The sequence below is a fragment of the Heterodontus francisci genome, chromosome 2, assembly GCF_036365525.1.
Source record: "Heterodontus francisci isolate sHetFra1 chromosome 2, sHetFra1.hap1, whole genome shotgun sequence".
In the NCBI taxonomy this organism is placed as follows: domain Eukaryota; kingdom Metazoa; phylum Chordata; class Chondrichthyes; order Heterodontiformes; family Heterodontidae; genus Heterodontus; species Heterodontus francisci.
In genome coordinates this window covers 67,591,189-67,617,924 of record NC_090372.1, presented here as the reverse complement: position 1 = coordinate 67,617,924, position 26,736 = coordinate 67,591,189, and the positions used below count along the sequence as shown (strand labels likewise).

Here is a 26,736-nt window from a genome sequence, read left to right as displayed (position 1 = left end):
TTAAGGTGCCAGAGATCTGCCTCAAAAGGCCCTTTCTCTCACATTTTTAAGACTAGATTAGTTAATAGCATATGACGTAATTGTAAACCAGGAATCCACAACACAGTAGCTCTCTAATCTGTGCAAAGATCTTGATGTAAACCGACAGGTTATCACAGATTTTGTCCTTGGTCACACAGATCCTGGCACAGGTAACAAATATCCATATAACCTGATTCCAAAACATTTCTGTCCAAATTATGCATCTAGTTTAAAAGAAAAAATGTAAATTCAATAATATTTGCAATCAGTAGGCAAATGCAGCGTGATCAAAACCCCAGGAATATGTTCAACCAGAGGTGGCAATCCTACAGAAGCCAATTTCGAATCTCCCAGAAATGCCATCATTTTGAAAGGGGACACATTTTCCTCCCAGCCCCTACAGTGCAGCATTGCAGATTAATTTAGCATATTAAAAATTACAAGTAAATATTCTCCCATCTAGTGTAAAATGACTAATGGTAATTTGTCACTGACTACCAATGCACACATAGTAACAGCACAATGTTTAGGGCTGTACACGCGGAGGCGGCTTGTGTAACGCGGAATGGCAATGTGGGTTGCCCAAGCTATTTGCCAGTAGGAATGTGCACCGCGTGTTAAGAGTTAAGTTTGGCGGATGCGTTGTGAATGGTAACAGCGCGGGATATTAAGTAGTGGCTGCGACAGTTATCTTTTATTTTGCCACATTTTGTTGTCGTGGCGCGTGCACTGCACATACAGCAAAGAGTGTGTGTGATTGGAGCTGAGTAAGGAAGGTCCCCAGAGCAGCGGCAGTTCCAGCCCTGGCTCTCACCCAGCCGTGTGCTTTGTACTCCAGCTTCAGGCTTTCCTTTCCCGGTGGCGTGCACGCTTCGGGCCTGCTCTCCTTTAACTTACATCCACGTCCAGTTCCGAGCATCAGGCTTTCTCGGTTCTTCTCCGTTCTCTGCACCATGGGGAAACGAAAGAACAGACTCAGAAATCGCGACAGGAATGAAAACACTGGCAACAACCCTGTAGGTATTGAATTGGACTCGGGGGGGGGGGGGCCTGTCCCTTTAATTTATCGGTATATTTGTTTTTTTAAAGCACCTAAAGTCGAGCTTCTGTTCGACCACAAAGTCTGTATTTTCTACCCTTTTGTACAGTTTCCGACATCGTCGGTCAGAAAGGTAACGTGACCAAGGTTTTTTGCTTTAACTTTTTTACTCATTCGCAGGATGTGGGCAGGGTTGTATTGGCCCTCAGAAGAAGGTAATGTGCTGAGCTGCCTTCTTCAACCGCTGTAGGTATACCCACAGTGCTGTTAGGGAAGGAATTTTAACCCAGTGATAGTGTAGGAACAGTGATATATATCCAAATTAGGATGGTGTGACTTGGAAGGGGAACTTGCCAGTGGTATGTTTTTAAAGCCTGCTGCCCTTGTCCTTCTACAACAACTTCTATAGTGCTTTTAATGTAATAAAATGCCCCAGGAGTATTATAAAACAAAATATGACACTGAGCCACAAAAGGAGATATTAGGTCAGCTGACCAAAAGCTCGGTCAAAGAGGTAGGTAGTAGGGTTTAATGAGTGTCTTAAAGCAGGAAAGCGAGATGGAGAGGTGTAGGGAGGGTATTCGAGAGTTTGGGGCCTAGGCATGTGAAGGTTATGCCACCAGTGTTGGAGTGATTAAAATCAAGGATGCACAAGAGGTTTGAATTAGAGGAGCACAGATAGCTTGGAGGATTGTGGGGCTGGAGGAAATTACAGAAATAGGGAGAGGTGAGGTCATGAAAGGATTTGAGAACAAGGATGAGAAACTTAAAATCAAAAAGTTGCTTGACTGGGAGTCAGTGTAAGTCAGTGAGCACAGGGGTGATAAGGGAATGGGACTTGGTGTGAGTTAAGACACGGGCTGCAGAGTTCTGGATGACCTCAAGTTTGCGGAGAATAGAATTCTAGGTAGTAGAGGTCACAGATTTGGGAGTTGCTGTTGATGCAGCCTTGATGAGTTTCTGAAATATATCTTGTAAATGGTACGCAATTTAGCCACTGTGTGCTGATGTGGAGGGAGTGAATGTTTAAGATGGTGAATGTGTATTGATCAAGTGGGCTGCATATTACATATTGCAAGGATCAACATATTACTCATAGCAAAAGAATAAAGTGCAATTTCAAGTCTCAATTTTCAAGTTTTGTAGGTACACATGGTGCTGCTCCTGGCATGCCCTTCTATACACTTCATTGAAACAGGGTTGGTCCCCTGGCTTTATGATGCTGGGAGAGTGAGGGATGTGGCATGAGGTTACAGTTTTTTTTATTATTCGTTTCATGGGATCTGGGCATCAGTGGCAAGATCAGCATTCATTGCCGGTCCCAAATTTCCCTTGAGAAGGCGGTCTTGAACCGCAGCAGTCCATCTGGTGCGGATACATTCACAGTGCGGTTAGGGAAGGAGTTCCAGGATTTTGATCCAGCTACAGTGAAGGAGCGACCATATATTTCTAAGTCAAGATGTTGTGTGGCTTGGAGGGGAACTTGCAGATGGTATTCCCATGTGTCTGCTGTCCTTGCCCTTCTAGGTGGAAGAGGTCGTGGGTTTGGAAGGTGTTGCCAAAGGAGGTTTGGCGAGTTTCTGCAGTGCATCTTGTATGTGGTACACATTGCTGCCACTGTGCTTTGGTGATGGATGGGGTGCCGATAAAACAGACTGCTTTGGCCTGGATACAGTCGAGCTTCCTGAGTGTTGTTTGAGCTGCACTCATCCAGGAAAGTGGAGACTATTCCATCACACTCCTGACTTGTGCCTTGTAAATGGTGGACAGGCTTTGGGAAGTCAGGAGGTGGGTTACTCACCACAAAGTTCCTAGCCTCTGACCTGCTCTTGTAGCCACAGTATCGTTGTGGCTACTCCAGTTCAGTTTCTGGTCAATGGTAACCCCCAGGATGTTGATAGTGGGGAATTCAGCGATAGTAATGCCTTTGAATGTCAAGGGGAGATGGTTAGATTCTCTTTTATTGGAGTTGGTCATTGCCTGGCACTTGTGTGGCTTGAATGTTACTTGCCATTTATCAGCCCAAGCTTCGATGTTGTCCAGATCTTGCTGCATATGGATATGGACTGCGTCAGTATCTGAGGAGTCGCGAATGGAACTGAACACCACATAACCATAAGCGAACATCCCCATATGATGGAGGGAAGGTCATTGGTGAAGCAGCTGAAGATGGTTGGGCCTAGGATACTACCCTGAGGAACTCCTGCAGAAATGTCCAAGGGCTGAGATGATTGGCCTCCAACAACTACAACCATCTTCCTTTGTGTTAGGTATAACTCCAACCAGCGGAGAATTTTCCCCCGATTCCCAATAACTTCAGTTTGGCTAGGGCTCCTTGATGCCATACTTTGCTCTTGATATCAAAGTAATATTTGACAATCACTCTCACCACACTTCATGGTGGAGTACAGTTGTGCTGCTGTTGATGACCCACAGCACCTCATGGATGCCCAGTTTTGAGCTGCTAGATCTGTTCTGAATCTATCCCATTTAGCATAGTGATGGTGCCACACAACGCAATGTAGGGTATTGCTCTTGCTACCGTCTGTGCTTCTTCCAAGTGGGCATCAACATGGAAAAATACTAATTTATTAGCTGAGGGAGGGTGATATGTGGTAATCAGCAGGAAGTTTCCTTGCCCATGTTTGACCTGATATTGGCCATGAGACTTGGAGATCCAGAGTCAATGTTGAGAACTCCCAGGGACACTCCTCCTGACTTTAAAACACTGTACTGTCACCTCTCATAGGCCTGCCCTGCTGGTGGGACAGGATGTATGCAGGGATGGTGATTGAGGAGTTTGGGATGTTGCTGAGAGGTATGACTGGGCTGTTGCTTGACTAGTGTGTGGAACTCAATTTCAAATTTGACACACACCCCCAGATGTTAGTGATGGAGAACTTTGCAGAGAAATCTGGGCTGGGTGTGCCTTTATTGTGTCTGAATCCTGTGCCTAGGTTGACGTCGGGTGGTCTGTCGTTTTTATTATCGTTGCTTTTCGTAACGGTTTTGATACAACTGATCTGGCTAGCTAGGCCATTTTGGAGGGCAGTTTAGGGTTAACTGCATTACTGTGGAGTCACATGTAGGCCAGACTGGGCAACGACAGCAGATTTCCTTTGCTGAAGGAGATCAGTGAACCAGATAGGTTTTAAAGTCAATCCGGTAGTTTCATTGTCATTATTACTAATATTGGCTCTTTATTCCAGATTTACTAAAATAATTAACTCTATTTAAATTCCTCAGCTGCTCCTCAGTAGTGGTGGGATTTGAACCCGTGTCCAGATCATTAGTTCAGGCCTCTGCATTACTAGTGCAGTAACACAAAGCACTATGCTACTGTACTCCTCAACTTCAACTGGTTGTTTAATATGTTTTTTTCTTAGGCCCATTTTGGATTACACCCATATTGTTAATTCTGATTCCTGCAATAAGGCAATAGCCCTTTGCGAATCTCCAGGGCCGATCAGCAAGTAGTCCAATAAGTATCTGCAAAACAGGACTGAAGTGCCTGGACTTTATGGACCAGATTGCCAGGTCTTGGAGGCTGTAGTTTGTACAGCCCTATTGTAAATGATGCATGTTCATGTACAAAAGGATGGCACAAAGGACAAACTTTTTTACAAGATGTGTATGTTTCACTTTGTAGTATATGGTACCATGCCGATGAGTTTAGTTACACCATACTATGGTAAAAGTTGTAGCACTTGTTTAACAGTTGAATATGTATTTTCTGCCTTACAGGGTTGGGGAGCTGGTTACCAAGAGATTATTAAAGAAAATAAACTGTATGAGGAATATTACCAAAGACAAAAGATTGTTCCTGAGGGAGAATGGGACCAGTTCATGGCAAGCATGAGAGAGCCATTACCAGCTACTATTCGGATAACTGGATACAAGAGGTAACTAAGTGAGAACTGGATGAGTGGCCTGAATTTTATGGTAGAACTAACAATTAGGCTATCAGTGATCACCATTATTAAAGTGCAAATTAGATGGCAACTTCCAGCCTCCGCAGATGTACAATTAGACATGGAAATCAGGAAGTTGCTGAGTTGCTCTTAGAGTTGCCCTGCCCCGCCAGAGCTTCACTCTAATAGTATCTTGTTGATAGACTCGACATTCAAACACAGTGGCGGCGCACCACAGCCTCACAGCTCCAGGGACCCGGATTCAATTCTGGGTACTGCCTGTACGGAGTTTGCAAGTTCTCCCTGTGACCACGTGGGTTTTCGCTGGGTGCTCCGGTTTCCTCCCACAGCCAAAGACTTGCAGGTGATAGGTAAATTGGCCATTGTAAATTGCCCTGAGTATTGGTCGGTGGTAGGGAATATGGAATTACTGTAGGGTTAGTATAAATGGGTGGTTCTTGGTCGGCACAGACTCGGTGGGCCAAAGGGCCTGTTTCAGTGCTGTATCTCTAAATTAAATTAAATAAAATAAAACATGAAGGATGTGAAGTTAGAGTACTTATCCATTGGATAGCCTCTAAATGCCAGAAAATGTGACGGCTTCTTCGCTCGAGTTTAAGTGAATGTTTAAATTGTATGGTAAGCCTTGATAACTGCCAAACAATCTGAAGCACTGAAAATTTGCTTTAAACATTGTGGAATCTCATTTGAAAAAATATTTTTTCTTTCTCTCAATCCCATCTTTCTTTCCTTCTTCATTTCCCTTTCTTTACACGATTTTGTCATTGAATTAATTATACGAACTTGCACTTCCTAGTTTAGACTCCGTGTGTCTTGGTAAATATTCTTCAGTCTGATTGGTTAAGCAGATATGCAGCTGCTTGCCCCGTACACGCAGGTCCCAGATTCCCTGTGGCGGGCACCATGCTGTTTTGGATTTCTGATTACCTCGAGCCAAAGTGCAAATGCTCACAGAAAGTTTGTGGATGAGTGTAAGTTTAATGAACAGCTGAAGGAAAATCTAGGCAAATGTACCAGTGGTAAGGAAAAGAAAAACATTGCATTTTTATAGTGACTCCCATGTCCTCCCAATACGCCAGTGAATGACTTTTGAAGCATAATCGCAGTTTTAGCATAGACAGACACGCCAGCCAATTAATACACAACAAGATCCCACAAATAGCACTGCTGATCTGTTTTGCTGCTACAACTGTACCAAATACCAACCGCCACCCACACCTCCCCACCCCACTTCAAGCAGACTGCACTCCTCAAAAGCCAAGAACATGTGTTTTGGATTAACAGTCCACTGCTATTAATTGCCCTATGCTGAAGTAACATTGTACTTTGGAATTTGCACGTTGTCATTGTCTTGCCAATTTAAAAAAATTCTTTCATGGCATGTGGGTGTCGCTGGCAAGGCCAGCATTTGTTGTCCGTCCCTAATTGCCCTTGACAACAACGGAGTGGCTTACTAGGTCATTTCAGAGGGCAGAGTCAGCCACATTTCTGTGGGTTTGGAGTCACCTGTAGGTCCAATGAGGTACGGGTGGCAGATTTCTTTCCCTAAACGACATATGAACCAAATGGGTTTTTCCGACAATCTTCTTTTTCTTTCTTTCTTTCTTTCTTTCTTTCTTTTGGGCCTCCTTATCTCGAGAGACAATGGATACGCGCCTGGAGGTGGTCAGTAGTTTGTGAAGCAGCGCCTGGAGTGGCTATAAAGGCCAATTCTGGAGTGACAGGCTCTTCCACAGGTGCTGCAGAGAAATTTGTTTGTCGGGGCTGTTGCACAGTTGGCTCTCCCCTTGCGCCTCTGTCTTTTTTCCTGCCAACTACTAAGTCTCTTCGACTCGCCACAATTTAGCCCTGTCTTTATGGCTGCCCGCCAGCTCTGGCGAATGCTGGCAACTGACTCCCACGACTTGTGGTCAATGTCACACGATTTCATGTTGCGTTTGCAGACGTCTTTATAGAGGAGACATGGACGGCCGGTGGGTCTGATACCAGTGGCGAGCTCGCTGCACAATGTGTCTTTGGGGATCCTGCCATCTTCCATGCGGCTCACATGGCCAAGCCATCTCAAGCGCCGCTGAGTCAGTAGTGTGTATAAGCTGGGGGTGTTGGCCGCTTCAAGGACTTCTGTGTTGGAGATATAGTCCTGCCACCTGATGCCAAGTATTCTCCGAAGGCAGCGAAGATGGAATGAATTGAGACGTCGCTCTTGGCTGGCATACGTTGTCCAGGCCTCGCTGCCGTAGAGCAAGGTACTGAGGACACAGGCCTGATACACTCGGACTTTTGTGTTCCGTGTCAGTGCGCCATTTTCCCACACTCTCTTGGCCAGTCTGGACATAGCAGTGGAAGCCTTACCCATGCGCTTGTTGATTTCTGCATCTAGAGACAGGTTACTGGTGATAGTTGAGCCTAGGTAGGTGAACTCTTAAACCACTTCCAGAGCGTGGTCGCCAATATTAATGGATGGAGCATTTCTGACGTCCTGCCCCATGATGTTCGTTTTCTTGAGGCTGATGGTTAGGCCAAATTCATTGCAGGCAGCCGCAAACCTGTCGATGAGACTCTGCAGGCACTCTTCAGTGTGAGATGTTAAAGCAGCATCGTCAGCAAAGAGGAGTTCTCTGATGAGGACTTTCCGTACTTTGGACTTCGCTCTTAGACGGGCAAGGTTGAACAACCTGCCCCCTGATCTTGTGTGGAGGAAAATTCCTTCTTCAGAGGATTTGAACGCATGTGAAAGCAGCAGGGAGAAGAAAATCCCAAAAAGTGTGGGTGCGAGAACACAGCCCTGTTTCACACCACTCAGGATAGGAAAGGGCTCTATCTATGATAGTTTCATGTCACCATTACTGAGACTAGGTTTCAATTCCAAATATTTTATTAATTGAATTTATTAATTAATTGAATTTAAATTCTGCCATGGTGGGATTTGAACCCGTTGTCCCCAGGGCATTAGCCTGAGTCTCTGGATTACAAGGTCAGTGACATTACCACGACAACACCATCACCCCTAATTTGACAAACCTATGACAGATCAGCTTTGTGCATGCTAAAACAAAGAGCCAAATTCATTTTTACTTGGCTTGCAGGTGCAGATAATGTACCACAATTTAGTATTTTTATGTATCAGTTATACTGAGACAGTTAAAGCAACAATGAGTGTGATTATTTTTCGTACAAATGGCTCGTGTGTCAGCCATGGCTGTGGGAGCACTCTTGCCTCTGAGTCAGAAGGTTCCGGATTTTAGTCCTGCTCCAGGACTTGTGCACAAAATCTAGGCTGATGCTCCAGTGCAGTACTGAGGGAGTGCTGCACTGTTGGAGGTGCCATCTTACAGATGAGACGCTAAACCAAGGCCTCGTCTGCCCCCTCAGGTGGATGTTAAAAAAAATACCTCTCAAGCACTGTTTCAGTGAAGAACAGGGCAGTCATCCCCAGTGTCCAGGCCAATATTTATCCCTCAATCAACATCACAAAAATGGGTTATCTGGTCATTATCACTTTGCTGTTTGTGGGATCATGCTGTGCACAAAATGGCTGCCACTTTTTTGCGTTACAACAGTGGCTACACTTTAAAAGTACTTTAGTGGCTGTTAAGCGCTTTGAGGTTTCTGCTGTTCCTGAAAGGTGCTATATAAATGCAAGGCTTTCAATTATTTATTCCTGTGGTATTTTGACAAACAATTCATTTGAGGTTTATGTCAACTGTGTGATTAATTTTCATGAAGCCTCTTATGAAAATAGTCTAGCATTATGCCTCTATTACGAGTTTCTTCCTTGGGGTATGCTCAGATTGAGAGAGAACATTGCAGAAACAATGACGTTTTGCTTTAAAGGTTTTTCTCCCCTTTGAAATGAAAATTGCCTATCATGTTTATTTGAATTGAAAATTTATAGTGATATTGCATTTTTGCTCTTTGACAGTACAGCTCCTATTTACCCACGATTAAAATAGACTTTCAGTAGTTTAGATGGAACCTTACTGAAATGCGGTATAAATTGCAGTGAAGTTCTCAGCTGCTGAAGTATTGCTGACTCAATTAGGCTGTTTCCATTCATTTCCGGATCAAAATATCTTTATCATCATTAGTTCTTGATTAAAAAGAATCTTATTCTCTTAGCAGAACTAACTCTAATCATCCATTTTTTGATAAAATAAAGAACATCTTCCATATTTCAACTTGTGTTAATTATTTTTTTAAATGTATTTAGGTGGAAGAGTTTATCGAACAAAACTTTTATATTTGGCATGCATCTTCTGTATATGGGCTGAATTCTACCAGCCCCTTGACGCCGCGGGCCGCGCGCGAGGGCTGGTAAAATGCTGCGGGGAGAGGCCTGCCTCGACCTGCAACGTCGAGACGGGCCCGCCACATATTGCCAGCGGTGGTGGGACCTCGGTGCAGCCCCGACCCACCCTGCCGCCAGGTGGCGGTCCCTTCATCCCCTAACATAATAAAGTGAGGCCTAATGAAATTCAAATTAACCTACCTGTAGGTGGCAGCCGTCCCACTCCGATATCACAGTCACTGTTCGTGCTCCGCGCGCCTTCATAACCACACGGAATTTGGGCGAGAACCTGGTAGGCAGGGGGGAGCAATAGAATTTTCAAGGTGGGAGGGGCGGAGGAGCGGGGAAATCAATTTTCATTGAATGTGGGGATGGTGGGAAGAGGTTGAGGGTCAAAGGGAACTAATTTTGGGAGGAAAGCTCTGGATACTAATAAAAGTTTATAATGTGGTGGGGGGGAAGGAGAGGGAAAGTAATATATAAATTACCCATTGTGGGGTGGGAGATGTGATTTAGGGTTGAAATTTAAATTTATTTTCATTTCCTGGAGATAGGGACCTTTAAAATTTTGTTATGTTACTGGAGGGCTTGAAGCCCTTTAAAAATGGCGCCGGTGTGTGCGCAGTGCCACCGGCGCCATTGCTGGGGATGCGGCGGTGGCCCCCTTGTGTCATCAGGGGCGACCGCTCCACCCCCTCTATTTAAATGAGCCCCTGCAAGAAATATCGCGGGGGCTCCTCGATGGCCGCTGAATGCGGGCACTGTGCTGAGATTAATGGTCGCAGTCGCAGAGTGCGCGCTTGAATAAAATTTAGCCCGCTTGTGTGTCTTAGAAATGTTCTTGGAAAGAGAGAACAGAGTAGGATTTCTCCTTTGTGGGAAACTTAATTTTCTTGCACAAAAACATAATGTACTGGTCACATAATTTTCTTTGTTCAGAAATTGTTTGATTTTTCTTTTTGTTTTCTTCCCTCTCGTGCTTGTTTTGTAAAGTCATGCAGAAGAGATTTTGCATTGTCTAAAAACCAAATACTTCCAAGAACTACAAGATCTAGAGGTGGACAGGCAAAAGATTGAGGCCCCACAACCTTTGACTTGGTAAGAAATGTACACAAATTGGTGGTATTGATGTTGTTCTCTTCAACAATTGTGTTAAAATGAGGATTTCTCTTGCAGGTATCCAAGTGAATTAGCTTGGCAGATTAATATTAGCAGGAAGATGCTGCGAAAGTCACCAGTTTTGGAGAAGTTCCATCAGTTCCTTGTTAGTGAAACTGAGTCGGTAAGTTTTCAGGAATGCCTTATTTCAAACAAAAACAGTCCAGTAAAATGATGAGGAAAGCTTTCACAAATAGAGTTGCAAGAGAAGTAAGTTCAGTAATGTACTCCGTAAATGTTTCTCTTGGTTTCAAATGGATTTCTATCTTAAAGATATTGTATAATTTAATATCATAACTCGGAACTCAGAATATATATGTGATGGATGTTTCTACCTGATATTTATTTTAGTTGCAACCTTTTTTACGGTGTAGTTTGTTGCATGATGCAAAGATACGTCATTTTCTTCAAATCTAAAATTTACAGAGAAAATGGAAATTTTATTGACAATGCAAACAATTTTTAATGTACAGATATTCAGGTACTGGCAGAGACCTGCAAATTATTTGTGATGCAATTAGTATCTTTACTGCAACAGTACTCCTTTAAATCCCTATTCCAAGACATTCCATTCTTCACTGCCATCCTTCTCATGCCATACCCATCCCTTTCATCCATCTCTCTCATTTCCATCCCAATCCTCATTCCACACCTCCCATGCATTTCCCCTGTCCTCCATGCCACCCACCTCGTATGCCTGAGTAAAAGGAAAGGAGAGGGAAGGAATTTCTGAAATGTGTTTGGGAGAACCTCCTTGACCAGTATGTTCTCAGTCCAACTAGGAAGGAGGCATTGCTAAATCTGGTGCTGGGGAGTGAAATAGGGCAAGTGAACTAAGTGTCTGTGGGAGAACACTTGGGTAAGAGTAATCATCGTATCATAAGGTTTAGATTAGGAATGGAGAAGAGTAAGGAACAGTCTTTAAATCCAACATCTGAAGTATAAGAGGCCTAGCTCCAATGGGATGGATGGGGGACTAGCTAGTGTAATATGGAAATGGAACAGGAAAAACTGTAAAGAAACAATGGGTGATCTTTCAGGAAGAGCTGTTTTAAGCTACAGGCTAGGTATTTTCCAACAAGAGGGAAGGTGGGGGAAACCAATGCTAGGACTTGGATGATGAGGGAGATAGAAATATGTTGAAACAAAAAAGGTTTTTTGGTGCATGTCGGGTGAATTCTTCAAATGAGAACCAGACCAAATAAAATATGTTGAGAGGGAAAGTGAAGAGGAAAATATGACTGACAGAGAGAATGTGAGAATAGAATGGCAGCTAACATAAAAGAGAATCCAAAAATCGTCATCTGGCATTTAAATAGTAAGTGGGTAGTAAGAGGCAGGAGAGGCCTGTTAGGGACAAAGAGGGTGATGAATGCATAGAGGTCTAAGGCAAGGCTAGAATGCTTAATGAGTACTTTGTAATGGTGTTTACTAAGAGGATGCTGACAAAATATTGGTAGAAGCGGAGATGGTAGAGTTAAAGAGCGGGGCAAAAATTGATAGGTAGGATGCACTGGAAAGGTTGGCTATGCTTGGAGTGAATAGGTCGCCTGGTCTGGTTGGCTTGCATCCCAGGTTGCTAAAGAAAATGGGAATGGAGATAGTGGAAGGACTTACCATAATTTTCCTATTTTCCCTAGATATGGGGAGGTGCCAGAGGTTTGGAAAGTGGTAAATGTGACAGCCTTGTTCAAGCAAGGGTGTGAGGACAGTCCTAGCAACTACATGCCAGTCAGTTTAACTTCAGTGGTGGGTAAGGTTTTAAAAACAATAATCAAGGGAAAATAATTAACAGGCACTTGGAGAAGTTTGAGTTAATTATGGAGAGTCAGCATGGATTTGTAAAAGGCAGATCATGCTTGACAAATATAATTGAAGATTGATGAAGGGAATGCAATGGATATTGTCTATAGGGATTTCAAGAAAGCCTTTTGACAAAGTATCACATAAAAGGTTGATTAACAAAATTGAGGCTCATGGAATTGGACGGTCAATGTCAGCTTGAATAAAAAAATTGGCTTAAGGACAGAAAACAGCAAATAATGGTAAATGGTTGTTTTTCAGACTGGGGGTTGGTAGACAGTGGTGTTGCCCAAGGTTCAGTGCTAGGACCACTGCTTTTTTGGATATACATAAGTGACTTGTATATTGGAATATCGAGTAAAATTTCAAAATTTGCCAATGATCCCAAAATTGGAGGTGTAGCAGTGAGGATGGTACCAATTGATTGCATTCGGACATAGGCTAATAGAATGGGCAGACAGGTGGCAGATGGAATTTAATATGGGGAAGTGTGAGGTGATGCATTTTGGCAGAAGGGATATGCAAAATGTCTTAATGGCACAGTTCTAAAGAGTCTGCAGTAACAGGGGGACCTGGGGTTCATGTATACAGATCTTGAACATATTGAGAGAGTAGTTAGCAAAGCATATGGGATCTTGGGCTTCATAAGTAGAGGTACTGAGTACAAAAGGAGGGAAGTTAGGCTGAACCTTTATAAATCTCTGGTTAGGCCACAACTAGAGTTCCATAAGAATGTGAAGGTTCTTGAGACGGTGCAGAAGTGAGGGAATTTAGCCTCAAGCATAGGTTGGAGAAGCTGAGTTTGTTCTACTTGCAGCAAAATAAATTGTGGGGAGATTTGATAGAGGTGTACAAGATTATAACCAGTTTAGATAAGATGGACAAAGAAAAGCTGTTTCAATAGCTGATGGTATGAGTTCTAGGGACCACAGATTAAAGGTTTTGGGCAAGAATTACGGCGGAGGGTGGGGTGGTGGACGTGAGGAAGAACTTCTTCATGCAGCGAATGGCAATAACTTGGAAATCGTTTCCAATGAGAGTGGTGGTAGTGGTGACTATCAATGATTTCAAAAGGAAGTTGGATAGACATTTTAGGGAAATAAACTTGCAGGGCTCAGGGATAGAGTAAGGCAATGGGGTTGACTGGATTGCTCTACAGAGAGCTGGCATGGACTAGATGGGCCAAATGACCTCCTTTGCGGTGATGCCTCTATGGGCAGAATTTTCGATTCCTGTCGGCTGTTATCGGAGGCGGGAGGGCTGTAAAAGTGGCATCTGAGAGCGGAGTGCCCATTTTGGTAGAGGCAGGTTCAGGAGTGTGACTGCTTCCCGCCCATATATGATGGGTGACCTAGTAAGTCAATTCAAGGGCCAATTAAGGCCAATGTTCTGAGGCTGATGCACGGAGGCAGCATCCTGGCGGCAGACCGGGGGGGACCCGAGTGCCAGCAGTGTTTTAAACCCCTCGCTCACCCTGCAGCCAACATACCAAGATGGCCACATCTGTGGCTGCAGGCCACCATGTGGAAGTGTCCCCCTCTGGCAGCTGTGGTCAGTTTTATTCTAATCTTTTCCAAAGTCTTCAGAGGGCACCTGCACTAGTTGGATGGCGAGCACGCTCCCTGACCACTAATTGGCCAGCTTGTAAAAAAAAAATCACATCAGGCGCCGATATGATATGGGGTCAGAACCCGTAAATGCGCTCGATGTCAGGATCACAATCCCAGAACTAAAATCCAGCCCTGAGAGTCTATGTGGCAAATTTTCACTTAAAGCTCTGCGGTCCAAAAGATCTTGAACCGAAAGCAGCCCATTTCAAATTCAATGTGTTGCAAATTATTCTGTTGTTTTATTCACCATTTGTTTGCTATTCTTTGATTTTTAAAAGGAACAGGTTAATGAAGGTAGTGCAGCAGATGTATCTGTGGGCTTTCAAAATACATTTGGTAAAGTGCCCCATAACAGACTGATTCAGAAAATAAAAGCACATTGTATTAAAAGGACGATGGTAACTTGGGGGACAAAATTGGTTAAGGTATAAGAGGCAGAGTGCAGTGGTGAATGGAGGTTTTTATGAATGGAGAGAAGTATGCAGTGGGGTCCCTCAGGGATTCGTATTGGGATCATTGCTTTTCTTGTTATGTATAAATGACCTGAACCTGGGTAGAGAAGGTGCAGTAGCAATGTTTGCTGACAATACAAAATTTAGCAGTGCTGTAAATAGTGAGCATTTGGTAGCAGACCGTGGGAGGACATAGCCTGGTGAGATGGGAAGGCACATGTCATCTGCTGTTAAATGTGGAGGATAAGTGTGAGGTGATGCACTTATGAGGAGAAACATGGAGAGGAAATTAATCTAACTAGTGGTACTTTAAGGATAAGGGTATACAAGATCAGAGGGACTGGGAGTGCATATTCATAAACCTTTGAAGGTAGCAGGGCAGGTAGAGAAGGTGGTTAAATTCAATGGGATATTTTGCTTTGTAAATAGGGGCACTGAATACAAAAATAAGGATGTTGTGCTAAATCTTCACAAATCTCTAGTTGGGCCTCAGCTGGAGTATTGTGTGCACTGGTCACCACCCTTCAGGAAGGATGCCAAGACACTGGAGATGGTACAGAGGACGTTTACCAGGATGACACTGAGGATGAGGAACTTCAGTTATATGAAGAGATTTGAGAAGCTGGGCTTGTTCTATTTCATCCACGCCCTGCAACCTCTAGATTTGACTATTCCAACGCATTGCTGGCCAGCCTCCCATGTTCTACCTTCTGTAAACTTGAGGTCATTCAAAACTCTGCTGCACTAAGTCCCATTCACCCATTACCCCTTTCCCTGCTGACGTGCATTGGCTCCCGGTTAAGCATTCCCTCAATTTTAGAATTTTCATATTTTCAGATCCCTCCATGGCCTAGCCCCATCTTTAATCTCCTTCAGCCTCCCAACCCTCAGATATCTCTGCTTCTCTAATCCTGGCTCTTGAGCATCCCCAGTTTCAGTTGCTCCACCATTGGTGGCCATGACTTCAATTGCCAAGGTCCTAAAATCTGGAATTCCCTCCTTAAACCTCTCCACTTCTCTTACTTTTAAAATGCTCCTTAAAACCTACCTCTGACCAAGCTTTCAGTCATCTGCCCTAATATGTCCTTATGCGGCTCGGTGTCAAGTTTTAGGTTTTAATGCTCTTGTGAACCACCTTGGTATGCTGTACTGCATTTTAAAGGCAGTATGTACACACAAGTTGTTTTTTGAGCAGAGTAGGTTAAGAGGAATCCTAATAGAAGTATTCCAAATTATGAGGGATTTCATGTCGGGAAGAATCTGTTTCCTCTGCAAAGTAGGTCAGTAACCAGAGGTCATAGATTTAAAATAATTGGCAAAAGAACTAGGGACTGCTGGAAAAATTTCGTCAGAGTTGAGATCTGGAACACGCTCCCTGAAATCGTAGTTAATCAGATTCTAGAGGAACTTTTAAAAGGTCTTTGGATATGTAATTGAAGAGGACTAATTTGCAGGATTGGGGTTTTAGACTAAATTGGACAGCTCTTTCACAGAGTCGTCACACACAAGCCCAATGACTTCCTTCTGTGCTGTACGATTATATAATTTGTATAAAATTGCAAGATTTAATTGTGTATGGATTATAATTAAAAATGTTCTTGTCATGCCCAAATTATTCCTCACAAGTGCTTTGTCATTTTGGTAGGCTCCCACTGACTGAGTTATGGACCCATGTCCTTTTACTTCAAATTGTATTAGTCTGTAACATGCTTTCAGTTGGTAATTTTTCTCTCCTTTTTCTAGGGAAATATCAGTCGCCAAGAAGCTGTCAGTATGATCCCTCCTTTGCTGCTTGATATTAAGGCTCATCATAAGGTAAAGTAGATTTTTTTCCCCTATATAGGAACGACAGTTCTGACAGAGTAATAATTTAAAAAAAATTGTTTTCTGCTTTGTAATCGGTGTTCCAAAATAAATCACTGGAGCTCAGCTGTATATGAAAATCACTAGAGGGTGCAGTTATACTGCTTTTGAGCCATTGACATCGAACCAAAACTACTTTCCAATGTAAAAATGGCAGCATAACTCAGCACTGAAGCCCTGAGGTGTATGACTCCTTCCAGGAGGTTGTGCCTATTAGTTTGAGTTTGCACAGAGTAGCCTATTAACCTATCTTACTTTCTGTTAGCGCAAGCTAAAGATGCAGACCAATTTACACTTTGAATAAACCATTACTGCTCTGTGAAAGAGGGCTCAGCCTTCTGGGAAGTCGTTTCTGAAAAGCAGTTGGTTTTATTCTACTAAAGGCTTGTGAGGCCATTTCAGAGGACGTCAAGAGATAACTGTGTGGTGTTTGTGGAGTAACATTGAAACTAGGTCAAATAGCTTCCTATCCCTGTGGAACATTAGGTGTAATCTAGTTGGCTTCTTACAACAGTTCAGTAGTTTTCAGCTTCACCTTTTTGTTGTCTGGTGCTAGCCTGTAAATTGTTTTCAGTTTCACAACTTGCCATGGTGGAATTTGAGCACACAATCTCTGGGTTCAAGTCAACTATCATAGTTCTACACTAGAATATCCATAATTAAAGGCTAGAAGGAATCTGGAAGAAAAATTCAGAGGAACATTGACCAAAGTAGCATCTAAGTGGGGAGATTGGATGCTTGCCCATCAGAAGTGTTGTGCTTTTGTATCTTGTTGATGAGTGTGAGGTGAGTGTTGGAGCAACCTTCCCAGACGTGAAAACGACACTTAAGTTTAGAGTGGACTTGGGCTTTATAGAAATTGGGAGGAATTGAGGTGAAAAGTATTTGGCATGAAAGAGGAAACCAAGCTTCATGGAGGAAGCTTTAGCAATAAAGGAGATATGCAAAATTCTATCGAGATTAGATTCGATAATGACCAAGAATGTGGAAGACTGAGGCTAGAGCTGACAAAAGTAAGAGGTGGTAGCTGTTGTTTAGTCTTGGGAGATGTATAAAATCCGTTCTTCCTGTTTGTCACGATGAAATTTTAATTGTTCATGTAAGGGCATGGCGATCAGGATGTAGTGATTTAGCCATTCCCTTAGAAAGAAAATGGTTCTGAGCCATTGATAATGGTTTTCATGAAAACTGGCAGAAATTACAGAAAGGATGTAATTGCACTAGACAGAGTACAGAGTAGACTTACAAGGATGTTGCCAGGACTGGAAAAATGCAGCAATGAGGAAAGATTGGATAGGCTGGTGGTGGTCTCCTTGAAACAGAGGAGGCTGAGGGGAGATTTGATTGAGATGTACAAAATTTTGAGGAGCCTGGATAGAGTGGATGGGAAAGGCCTACTTAACTTAGTGATGAGGGGGCATAGATTTAAAGTGATTGGTAGAAAAATTAAAGGGGAGATGAGGAAAAGTTTTTTCACCCAAAGGGTGGTAGGGGTCTGGAACTCACTGCCTGTGGGGGTAGTAGAGGCAGAAACCCTCAATTCATTCAAAAGAAGTCTGGATATGCACCTCAAGTGCCGTAACCTGCAGGGCTATGGAGCAAATGATGGAAAGTGGGATTAGGCTGGGTGGCTCGTTTTTCGGCCGGCGCAGACACAATGGGCCAAGTGGCCTCTTTCTGTGCCGTAAACTTTCTATGATTCTGAATGTATAATTCCGTCCTCGAAATTCATTGCTCTAAAGCAACATTTTGACTTGGTCACCTTTAATCACTGGTCCTGAAAATTATGTCACCCCATGACGTGCAAACTGTAACCCTTGGGTAAAATGTGGTTCCTGAACCCTGCATTCTGGACCCTGGCCTTTTCTGTTTAAATCGGTTCTGATTCTTTGAGCCTTAATTTGATTTTCAAAATAATTACAGTAATCCTCTCCCAGGTAAAGAAATTGGAATGCTGTCACTAATATTTATTCTCCCCCCCACAAAAGTCTTGCCCTTCAAAATTTAAATTGTTGGATTTTATTGCTGCGTGGTATTTGTGTTGGCATCCTCATACTTGAATTATGTAAAATTTGATTGTACATGTCATTGTGAAATGCTTTTTTTGTTACTTGTTAGATTCTCGATATGTGTGCAGCACCCGGATCGAAGACTGCTCAGCTGATTGAGATGCTGCATTCTGACATGAATGTTGCTTTCCCAGGTAATTATCCTTTTTCTGATGTGAGGGCATTCAAACATTTCAGTGTCAAAGACTTCACTTTCGTATTTGTATTATTAAAGAATAGACCTTCTGAGGGCTGCTACTCCACTAATACCTGTAACTATCAATTTCTCATGTCAATTCAGTGAACTGTCAAATTAAAAGGGAAATATCTGCTAATCCTAGCTTAACATAAATGCCAAGTTTCTTTCAAGTGAATCCTTGTATTACAAATTTGATTTGGATTGCAATTTGTCTAATAATTGCGCATTGCAGGTTATGTTGCAGATTGGTTTCCTTTCACAAAATTTCCTCTGAAATTGACATCTTAAAATGTTTGAAGGATAAAGAAATGGGGCAAAAAAAAGACAACCAGATGTAAAATGCATTTGACTGAGTTAAGGCTTCTGGCCATTTCTTTTGAAAGTTGCCGAGGCCCCAAGCTCTGGAATACCCTCCCTAAACCTGTCCACCTCGCTTTCCTCCTTTTTTAAGACACTCCTTAAAACCGACCTCTTTGACCAAGTCATCTGATCTGATATCTCCTTCTGTGGCTTAGTGTCATACATTTTTTTATAATGCTCCTGTAAAGCACCTTGGGATGTTTTATTATGTTAAAGGAACTATATAAGATGTTGTTCACAGTTGTACACAACCAGGACAATGTGTATTTTTAAATTTGTTTAAGGTTTTTTCCTACGGTTTTATACGTTATTTATGCACTTAAATTTTGCTACTCGTGCAGCTGCCCAAAACTAGAAGCAAACTGGTGGTATTAATCTGAGCAGTCTTAGTTGAATTCTCTTCCTGATGGAGCTCTGTTTAATTAAAATTATTAATTTGCTCTCCTCCCCTGTTTATAGCAAGATGGTATGTTTTCAATCATCATTGCTCATTATTTTTACAAACAAGTGTAGAATGTAAATTATTTATGTGCAGCGGTTTTTGTTGATGGCTGGTGGAAGGGTTAGCTTGCTCTTTGCATGTTGCCTGAAGTATGTTCCAGCTTGATGCTATTACTAAAACTAATAATCTTTTTACTTTCAACTTAATGCTATCACAGCTTTTATTTCGCCTCATTGAGGGAGGTGGTGAGTAGGGGGGAGCGGGGAGTTGAAAATGCATACAAGAGGGACGACTGCTGCAGCATGTACACTATTTGCAATTATTTACTGATCACAGTGTCAGATTATGTGAACACAGATCACAGGATAATTTAAATCTGTTTCTGAATTAAAGTAAATTGGATTTGATACCTGAATTCTTTTTCTGGGAGGTTGCAGGTCAACTTTGGAGTGGTTGGAAATGTAAACAATTGGGAGGGATCCATAAGTTACAATTTTGGCATACCTGTTTTATGGACAGTCCCTAAATCTGCTAGTGATTACTCCCATAATTCTTCATATAGGGGCATCTACTCTGGAGGAATTATAGTAAAGGAGTTATAAAATGTAAAAAGTCAAGCTTTTTTTTAGTTTACTTTATATTGCATAACCTGTCTCATTCTGTTATTTTATATTGGACTTGAAAGTGGTGGAAGCTGAAGTCCGTTTCCTTTTGACCGCTCGAATAATATTACTAGGAACGTTTGAAAGCTGCAAAAGTCCAGGGATGCAAACTGCAAAGAAGAGTGAAACTTAAGCAGTTTCTGAATGACCTTTCAATCCTGTGATTGGTGTACTCGGAATAACTTGTATTTTCATTTTTGCGAACTTCATTTTTTTCAGTGTTTCATCACATCTCAGCATTGGAATTTTATACTAATATTTTGTTTTCTTTGTTTTGTAAGAGGGTTTTGTTATTGCTAATGACGTTGACAACAAGCGGTGTTATCTATTGGTTCATCAGTCAAAGCGCTTGCACAGCCCTTGCATTATGGTAGTAAATCATGATGCATCGAACATACCAAGATTACAGATGGTGGAGGCTGATGGCCAAAGGAACATTCTCTTCTATGACAGGATTTTGTGTGATGTACCATGCAGGTATAGTAGGTCTTTTGCATGGTGCAAGTGTCATTAATGTATTACCTGTGTTGTAGCTGAAAGCAGTTCCTTCATTACAGCTAAATCTGCAACATCTGGTTGCATGTCATTCACAAATGCAGTTTTGCATTCTGATTCATGATAATTTGATATTTATCCATTTAGAAATTTTCATCTCTACATATAGCACTTCCCTCCTTACAAACGTAATGTAATTCTCTGTACTTTGTGTAGTGTAGCTTACCCTTTTTATGATGTTTCATTATTGTGCATTAAAACCATCATAAACCACTGCTTTCTTTGGTGGTAACATTTAAATAGTGAAATACAGGCTCCCAGCATTTAGAATTTTATGAGCATTTGGAGTATGTTAATGTGACTGAAGTAATGGTGTTGAGAAATAATTAGCTTCTGCAGAACATTGACTACTTCAAGAGCTTGTTTTTGTGTAATTTCAGTATATTGGAAGGGAAGCAAACAAAAGCAAAATCTCATCCAATAAGCATTTTGTAGGAAAGGTTAAAAGTTTGTGCGCCTGTCTCTCTCTCATATAGATATATATAGATGTCTCTGTCAGTTACATACTCTGAACATTGCTGCTAGGGTGTGTGAGTAGTTCATTTTTTTTTTATTTTGCTTTCTCCTTCACTATGGTTAATAGTTCTTGACCTCTGCTTGGTGCTTCCACCTGATATATTGCAGTAAAAGAGGAATTCTCAACCCATATTTTGCCATTGTAGTGGTCCATTAATCATCCAACAAGCTGTGCCATTATATTGCTGACCCTGGAGTTATTTTAGGAAAAGCTATCCACTGAAAATTGGCTGCTGAAAGTACTGCATTTGGTACTTGTACTCCATGCTAACCCCATGTTAAACTCACAATACTACCACTGTCCAGGAGGGTAGAGATGCCTGAATCATGGATTTTTGTCATGCGGTTTGCTGCTAGACACTGCTTTCCTGTAGTGCTGGACTTGTTCTGAGTTTATGTTCCGCATTGAGCTGCAGCACCCCAGTCCATTGAAGTTCTCAAATTAGTAGTGTACCGTCGCATAAGCTTGTTCTGTGAGTGGAAATCCTATAACTTGCAAATCTAGGTTTTGAATTTGGACTACTTGCACATAAGTCTTTCTGTCAACTTGTCTTTCTGAATTTTGAGAATGTCCTTCTTGATGATTTGTAGTGGTGATGCAACCTTGAGAAAGAATATTGATGTGTGGCGAAATTGGACAACCAGCAACAGCCTACATTTGCATGGGTAAGATTATTAATTATCTTCTGTTATGAAAAGAGCATCTTGTGTCTTCTACATTTATTTTTGAAGGAATTGGTCTGTTTATCAATCTAATGCATTGTTGTTTTCTGTACAGTGGCAAATAAGAACTGATTAATTAATTTGAGTTTTAGTTGCTATAAATCCGAGTCTAGTTATAGAGTTATATAGAGTTATAGTTATAGAGAACTAACATGGGTACAGAAGGGGGCAGGTTGTGTCTGTCCATTTTAGTGGAGTTCTTTTGAGGAGATTGCTGATCTGGTGGCTAAGGGTGAGGCAATAAAGATTATCAGAATTTCAGAAAGGCATTTGATATTGCCCCAAGTAATTGACTGATATTTGCAAGTTGGCCAATGGGATAGATAGTAATTATTAGGTACTGACCTGTTCAGCAAAACTGGTCTCTCCATCAACAAATGTTGCATCCCCAATTTACCAGTGTCTACAGGTAGTTAAATGAGAGAGAACCATTGTCCTTTATATCAGCAGGTGCCCTTATATGGTGGACTGTATAGTGTCATAAGTGTTTTTGGTTTTTTTTTTAACTAAAAGGTCTGTGTGCCTTGAAGACTGGGGAGAACAAAAAACCTGTGCATTGAATGTTGACATTTGGTGTGTGAAGAGTACAGGCTGCAACTTTTATCCAAGCAATCAGAAGCTTTTACGACAATCTTATGACTCCTGTGGAAAAAAAAACTGTTCGTTCTGTTTCACTGCCCAATTGCAACTGAGACAGACAAACAGCAGTGGCTGGAGCTGTGAGTTGCTGATAGAGCAGAGATAAAAGCCTATTGTCTCTGAAAATAAGCTCTACATTTCAAGGGGAAAAGTGCTACATTTAAGGTGAGGTTTTGACCTGCCTGAAGAGAGAGGAAAAGACCCAGAAAAAGAGGAGCTGCTATCCTCTGTGGAAGATTAAGGAGTTATAAAATCTTTTCATATAGATTCAGCTCATCATTTAAAACTTGGTTTATTAATAGATAGTTAATTTTGTTGTTTAAAGAAACCTAGTTCGGCATGCTTTATTCTGGCGATAAAGAAAGTGATTAATTTGGCTATCTTTCTGGCAGGTGGGAAACCTTACTAATGCTGTGACCTGTGGAGTAGTGGGACTGAATTAACAGTGCATTACTCCTGCCTCAGTCGTAACAATGGAGCTCCATAAAAACCGCATTAGCTTCAAACCAATAGCTAGTTCCCTTTTATATGCAATATATGAACAAACAATATATAGTTTTCACAGTGACAAACCAATTTTCCTACACATCAGTTGTAAAATGAGAATTTATAATCTCTAAATGAAGGCTCAATTCTGTACCTAAACTAAAGCTGATTCAGATCTTCAAAAGTGCAAGCAACTTTCCTTTGCTGCCTGCTGAAATAATTTACCTTCTGTGTAAAACAGAGAGGTAGACTTCTGTATCCTTTTCCCTAAGTCTATGGGCTGAATTTTAAGCCGCCCAACGGCTCCTGCCTCCGGTCGACTTTACGGCGGACGGACGGGGGGAACGGCCCACCTGCCCGAGGCCAATCAAGGCCCTTAAGTGGCCACTTAAGGGCCTGCACCCGCCTCCACGGGTATTTTACCCATGGCAAGTGGGCATGTTGGGGGCGTGAAAGGCCGCCCAGCGATAGCTGCCGGCCTTTCCTGCCCTGGGGTGGGGTCGGGGAGCCATGTCAGGGCACAAAGTGCCCGATTGAGGGTCGCCCCCGCCTCCCAACCCACCCCCGGGACCCCAGACACCCCCGCCCCCAAACAACCACTCCAGCCTCACCTAGGGAAGGACCGATCTCCCTGGTGAGGCAAGCCCAACTGACCTCATCACCAGGCTCCATGGCATCAGCTGGGCTGCAGTCCCAGCAGTGGCCACCGCTCCATGGCATCAGCTGGGCTGCAGTCCCAGCAGTGGCCACCGCTCCATGGCGTCGGCTGGGCTGCAGTTCCAGCAGTGGCCACCACTCTCAGTGGTGCTGCTGGGACTAAGAGCTGCCGGCCCGCTGATTGGCCGGCAGCTCATTGAGGCAGGACTTCCTCCCTCAAGCGGGTGGAAGTCCCACCTTGGGACAATTAAAGTCCGGGGACCCGTAAAATGCGGGCTGGATCCCCGGGCTAAGTCGATGGTGAATTCATGTCCGCCAAAGGTAAAATCCAGCCCTATGTGTAGGCAAATTACTTTGATATAATTAATCTGTAATGGACATTTCATAAACATTGAAGGCAAAATAACTTGTAAAGCACTTTTCATGTCCTCAGGATATTCCAAAGTGCTTTGCAACCAATAATTTACTTTTGAAGTGTAGTCATAGATGTTTTGTCGATAAGCACAGCAGCCAATGTGTACCCAGCAAGGTCCCGGACAAACGTCCAGTTAATCTGTTTTTAGAGGTGTTGATTGTGGAATAAATGTTAACGAGGAGACCTCCTCTGCTCTTCAAATAGTGCCATATGATCTTTTGCATGCACAAGAGTGGGTAGACAGGGCCTTCCTCAATACTGCAGTGGAGTGCCTGCCTAGAACGTGGTTTAGCCTACAATTAGGAACACAGCATTGACCAATAGTTCCTGTTCACTTTATTGTAACAGGTTTTATAAAAGACCCAGTACTTGGCGTGTAGATACACTTCTAATACAATCAAAATCGGTTTGTGTATGGCAATTAGGAAGTGCACGTCCATTATTTTTATAATCGTTGAAATTATTGTGAATGCCTGTACTTCAGGAAAAACTGCCTTGGCTGGAATTTTATGTTGGGGCAGAGGCCCTCGCCCACAGGCCTAAAGTCAGGGACGAGCCCACCTCCACCGGGCCTGTAAGCCATGCCATGATTTTCTGTGGCCCCAGGTGGGACTTCTGCCCCTCTGAGGCAGGGGTGGTGGGCCCTCTGTGGAGCACAAGGTGCCCCACAATCAGGAGGGACTATCCCGCCCCCCCCCCCCCCCCCCCCACACCCACGAGCCCACAAGGAGGCTGCCAGGTTTAACTGGGCGGCCTCCTCCGCTGGCGAAGTGCCCGTCTGCCAACAGTGGGAGGAGGTCCTTAAGTGCCAATTAATTGGCCACTCAAAAGCCTTAATTGGCCTTGGGTAGATGGGCCATTTGTCATGGCCCCCGCTGCTCGTAAAATTGCAGCAGGGGCGGGAAGGTGACAGGGACGGCGGCACCACCACCACACCCCCCACCCCCACCACCGCATCCCAATCAATTTACTTCCCCACCTCCAGCCCGCCCCTGGGGCGGGGTGCAGATGGGACATAAAATTCCGGCCCTTGTGCTCAGCCAGCCATTTTGTGGTTTGGCCATGTTTGGCTTCTTTTCCTGGGCCATCTGGCTTGCATTGTGAAGTTGATCTTATCAAAACTAGCAACACTCCCTTTTGCCCTTTTATTTAGTTCTGACTTGCTTTGTAAAGCAAAATTTGTGTCTCATTTTAAATTCCATATCCAAGCTTACAGCAGAGAATTGCAATCCGTGGTGTGGAGCAGTTGATCGTTGGTGGCAGAATGGTTTACTCGACCTGTTCTCTGAATCCCATTGAAAATGAAGCTGTAATAGCAGCTATTCTTGAGAAGAGTGAAGGTGCGCATGTTTAATATTTACATTTAGTGCATTTTAAAAAAACATTTTGAATAATTGGTCTTTTTTAATATACATGTAACTTAATATTTGCTTTGGAGCTAGACTTTAAAATTACTGTAATCAAAGTGGAATGCTTTAAGTGAATATCTACATGTAAAAATGTTCTATTACTCTAACGTATTGAAGATATAATTGAATTTGAATTTCACTTTTGATTTGAGTTACAAATTTCAAATTCTTATAAAAGTTGACACTTTTCGTTGTCGGTTTGGATGAAGACTTTTGTGAGCCTTGGGTTAAACTAATTTATTGCTTCTGGGGGAGGGTAGTGAGGGCAAGAATATAAAACTTGTACTCAAATTTTCATCAGTTAAATTTATTGGACGTAGATGTTTGAAGATGTTGATTTAAAGCTCTGGATTAGTTGACAAAATGCTAATTTGTTGTAGGAACTCTTGAGTTAATTGATGTGTCATCTGAGCTGCCAGGTTTGAAGCGGATGCCTGGCTTAACTTCGTGGAAGGTAATTCTTTTGAGCTGATACTCCTTCCTTTTATCCTTCTTTCCCCTATCCAAGATTCTCTCAAATATATTTTTGTTCTTTGCTGTAGGAACACTGTGAAAGTATCAATTTGTATCTTTTAACATGCAATTTAAGCTAAGTTCAGTCAGAACTAGAAATGTGGCATCTTGTAGCTTAACGAAAGAAAGGCCTTGGATATGAATTTCAGCCTTGGTGGACTTCTCTCCATGCTCTGTCTTCTTACTGTCTCTTTCCCCTCATGCAACACTGAGTTTGCTGATCTTTGCTAGCAGTGAGGTGGATGGGGGTGAGAAGATGAGGTGTGAAGCTAAGACTGCAGTTTTTTTTAAATGGCACCTTTTTATAATTGCATTGGTGCACGCATTGAATTAGTTGCTTTTTTTCTTTGATTATAAAACTTTTTTTTTGTCAGGTAATGACGAAAGAAGGTCATTGGTTTGCAGAGTGGTCAGAGGTACCAGAGAGCAAACAAGCCCAGATCCGTCCTACAATGTTCCCAACCAAAGACACTGAAAAGCTCAAAATAATGAATCTGGAGCGATGGTTAGTTGTGGTTTGTTCTTGTGATATTACTAATATGTACACAATATTTAAACTTGATGGTAAAATTATAACTAATTTAAATTGTGGAATCTCCTGAATAGGAAAACTAGTTCTGGTTCATGTTTTGAGTTTTTTTATTTAATTGAGCTTTAGACTAATCTTACTCTGTCCATGATTGACAAAAGCCTCAACCCATCATTACAAAATTTGCAAGGGGTTTTCTCCCACTATGGCTTGTTAACTTTTGGTGCTATATCTTGCTTATTTTAAACTACTGTAGTAGAATATAGTGATAATAAAATGGTACTGTATAAAAATGTAAAATTACTCTGAAACATAAGACCACATTGGCTCAACTTTTGTTAATATTTTTAAATCATTCACCAAAGTGGCAAAACGTTTTTTGTGTAAATTTTTATGCATGTAACTTAGTTTGTAAAA

The 26,736-nt window shown here is 42.4% G+C and overlaps 1 protein-coding gene across 2 annotated transcripts in view; it reads left to right on the top strand.

Annotated features, from left to right (window-relative positions):
* Window positions 1-582: 582 nt before the first annotated feature.
* The window catches only part of nsun2 (NOP2/Sun RNA methyltransferase 2), a 60,422-nt gene continuing 34,268 nt past the window's right edge, over window positions 583-26,736 (top strand). The window contains exons 1-11 of one of the 2 annotated variants that reach the window (XM_068058750.1): window positions 583-644; window positions 4,805-4,962; window positions 10,274-10,378; window positions 10,457-10,562; window positions 16,047-16,118; window positions 18,285-18,369; window positions 20,159-20,354; window positions 21,540-21,614; window positions 25,078-25,208; window positions 25,658-25,731; window positions 26,165-26,295. In XM_068058750.1, the coding sequence (XP_067914851.1) occupies window positions 4,907-4,962; window positions 10,274-10,378; window positions 10,457-10,562; window positions 16,047-16,118; window positions 18,285-18,369; window positions 20,159-20,354; window positions 21,540-21,614; window positions 25,078-25,208; window positions 25,658-25,731; window positions 26,165-26,295 (1,031 nt within the window). In that variant the 5' untranslated portion in view covers window positions 583-644; window positions 4,805-4,906. Of the gene's footprint in view, window positions 645-799; window positions 1,038-4,804; window positions 4,963-10,273; window positions 10,379-10,456; window positions 10,563-16,046; window positions 16,119-18,284; window positions 18,370-20,158; window positions 20,355-21,539; window positions 21,615-25,077; window positions 25,209-25,657; window positions 25,732-26,164; window positions 26,296-26,736 lie in introns of those variants that run through there. The other variant, XM_068058741.1, reaches the window with a different exon arrangement.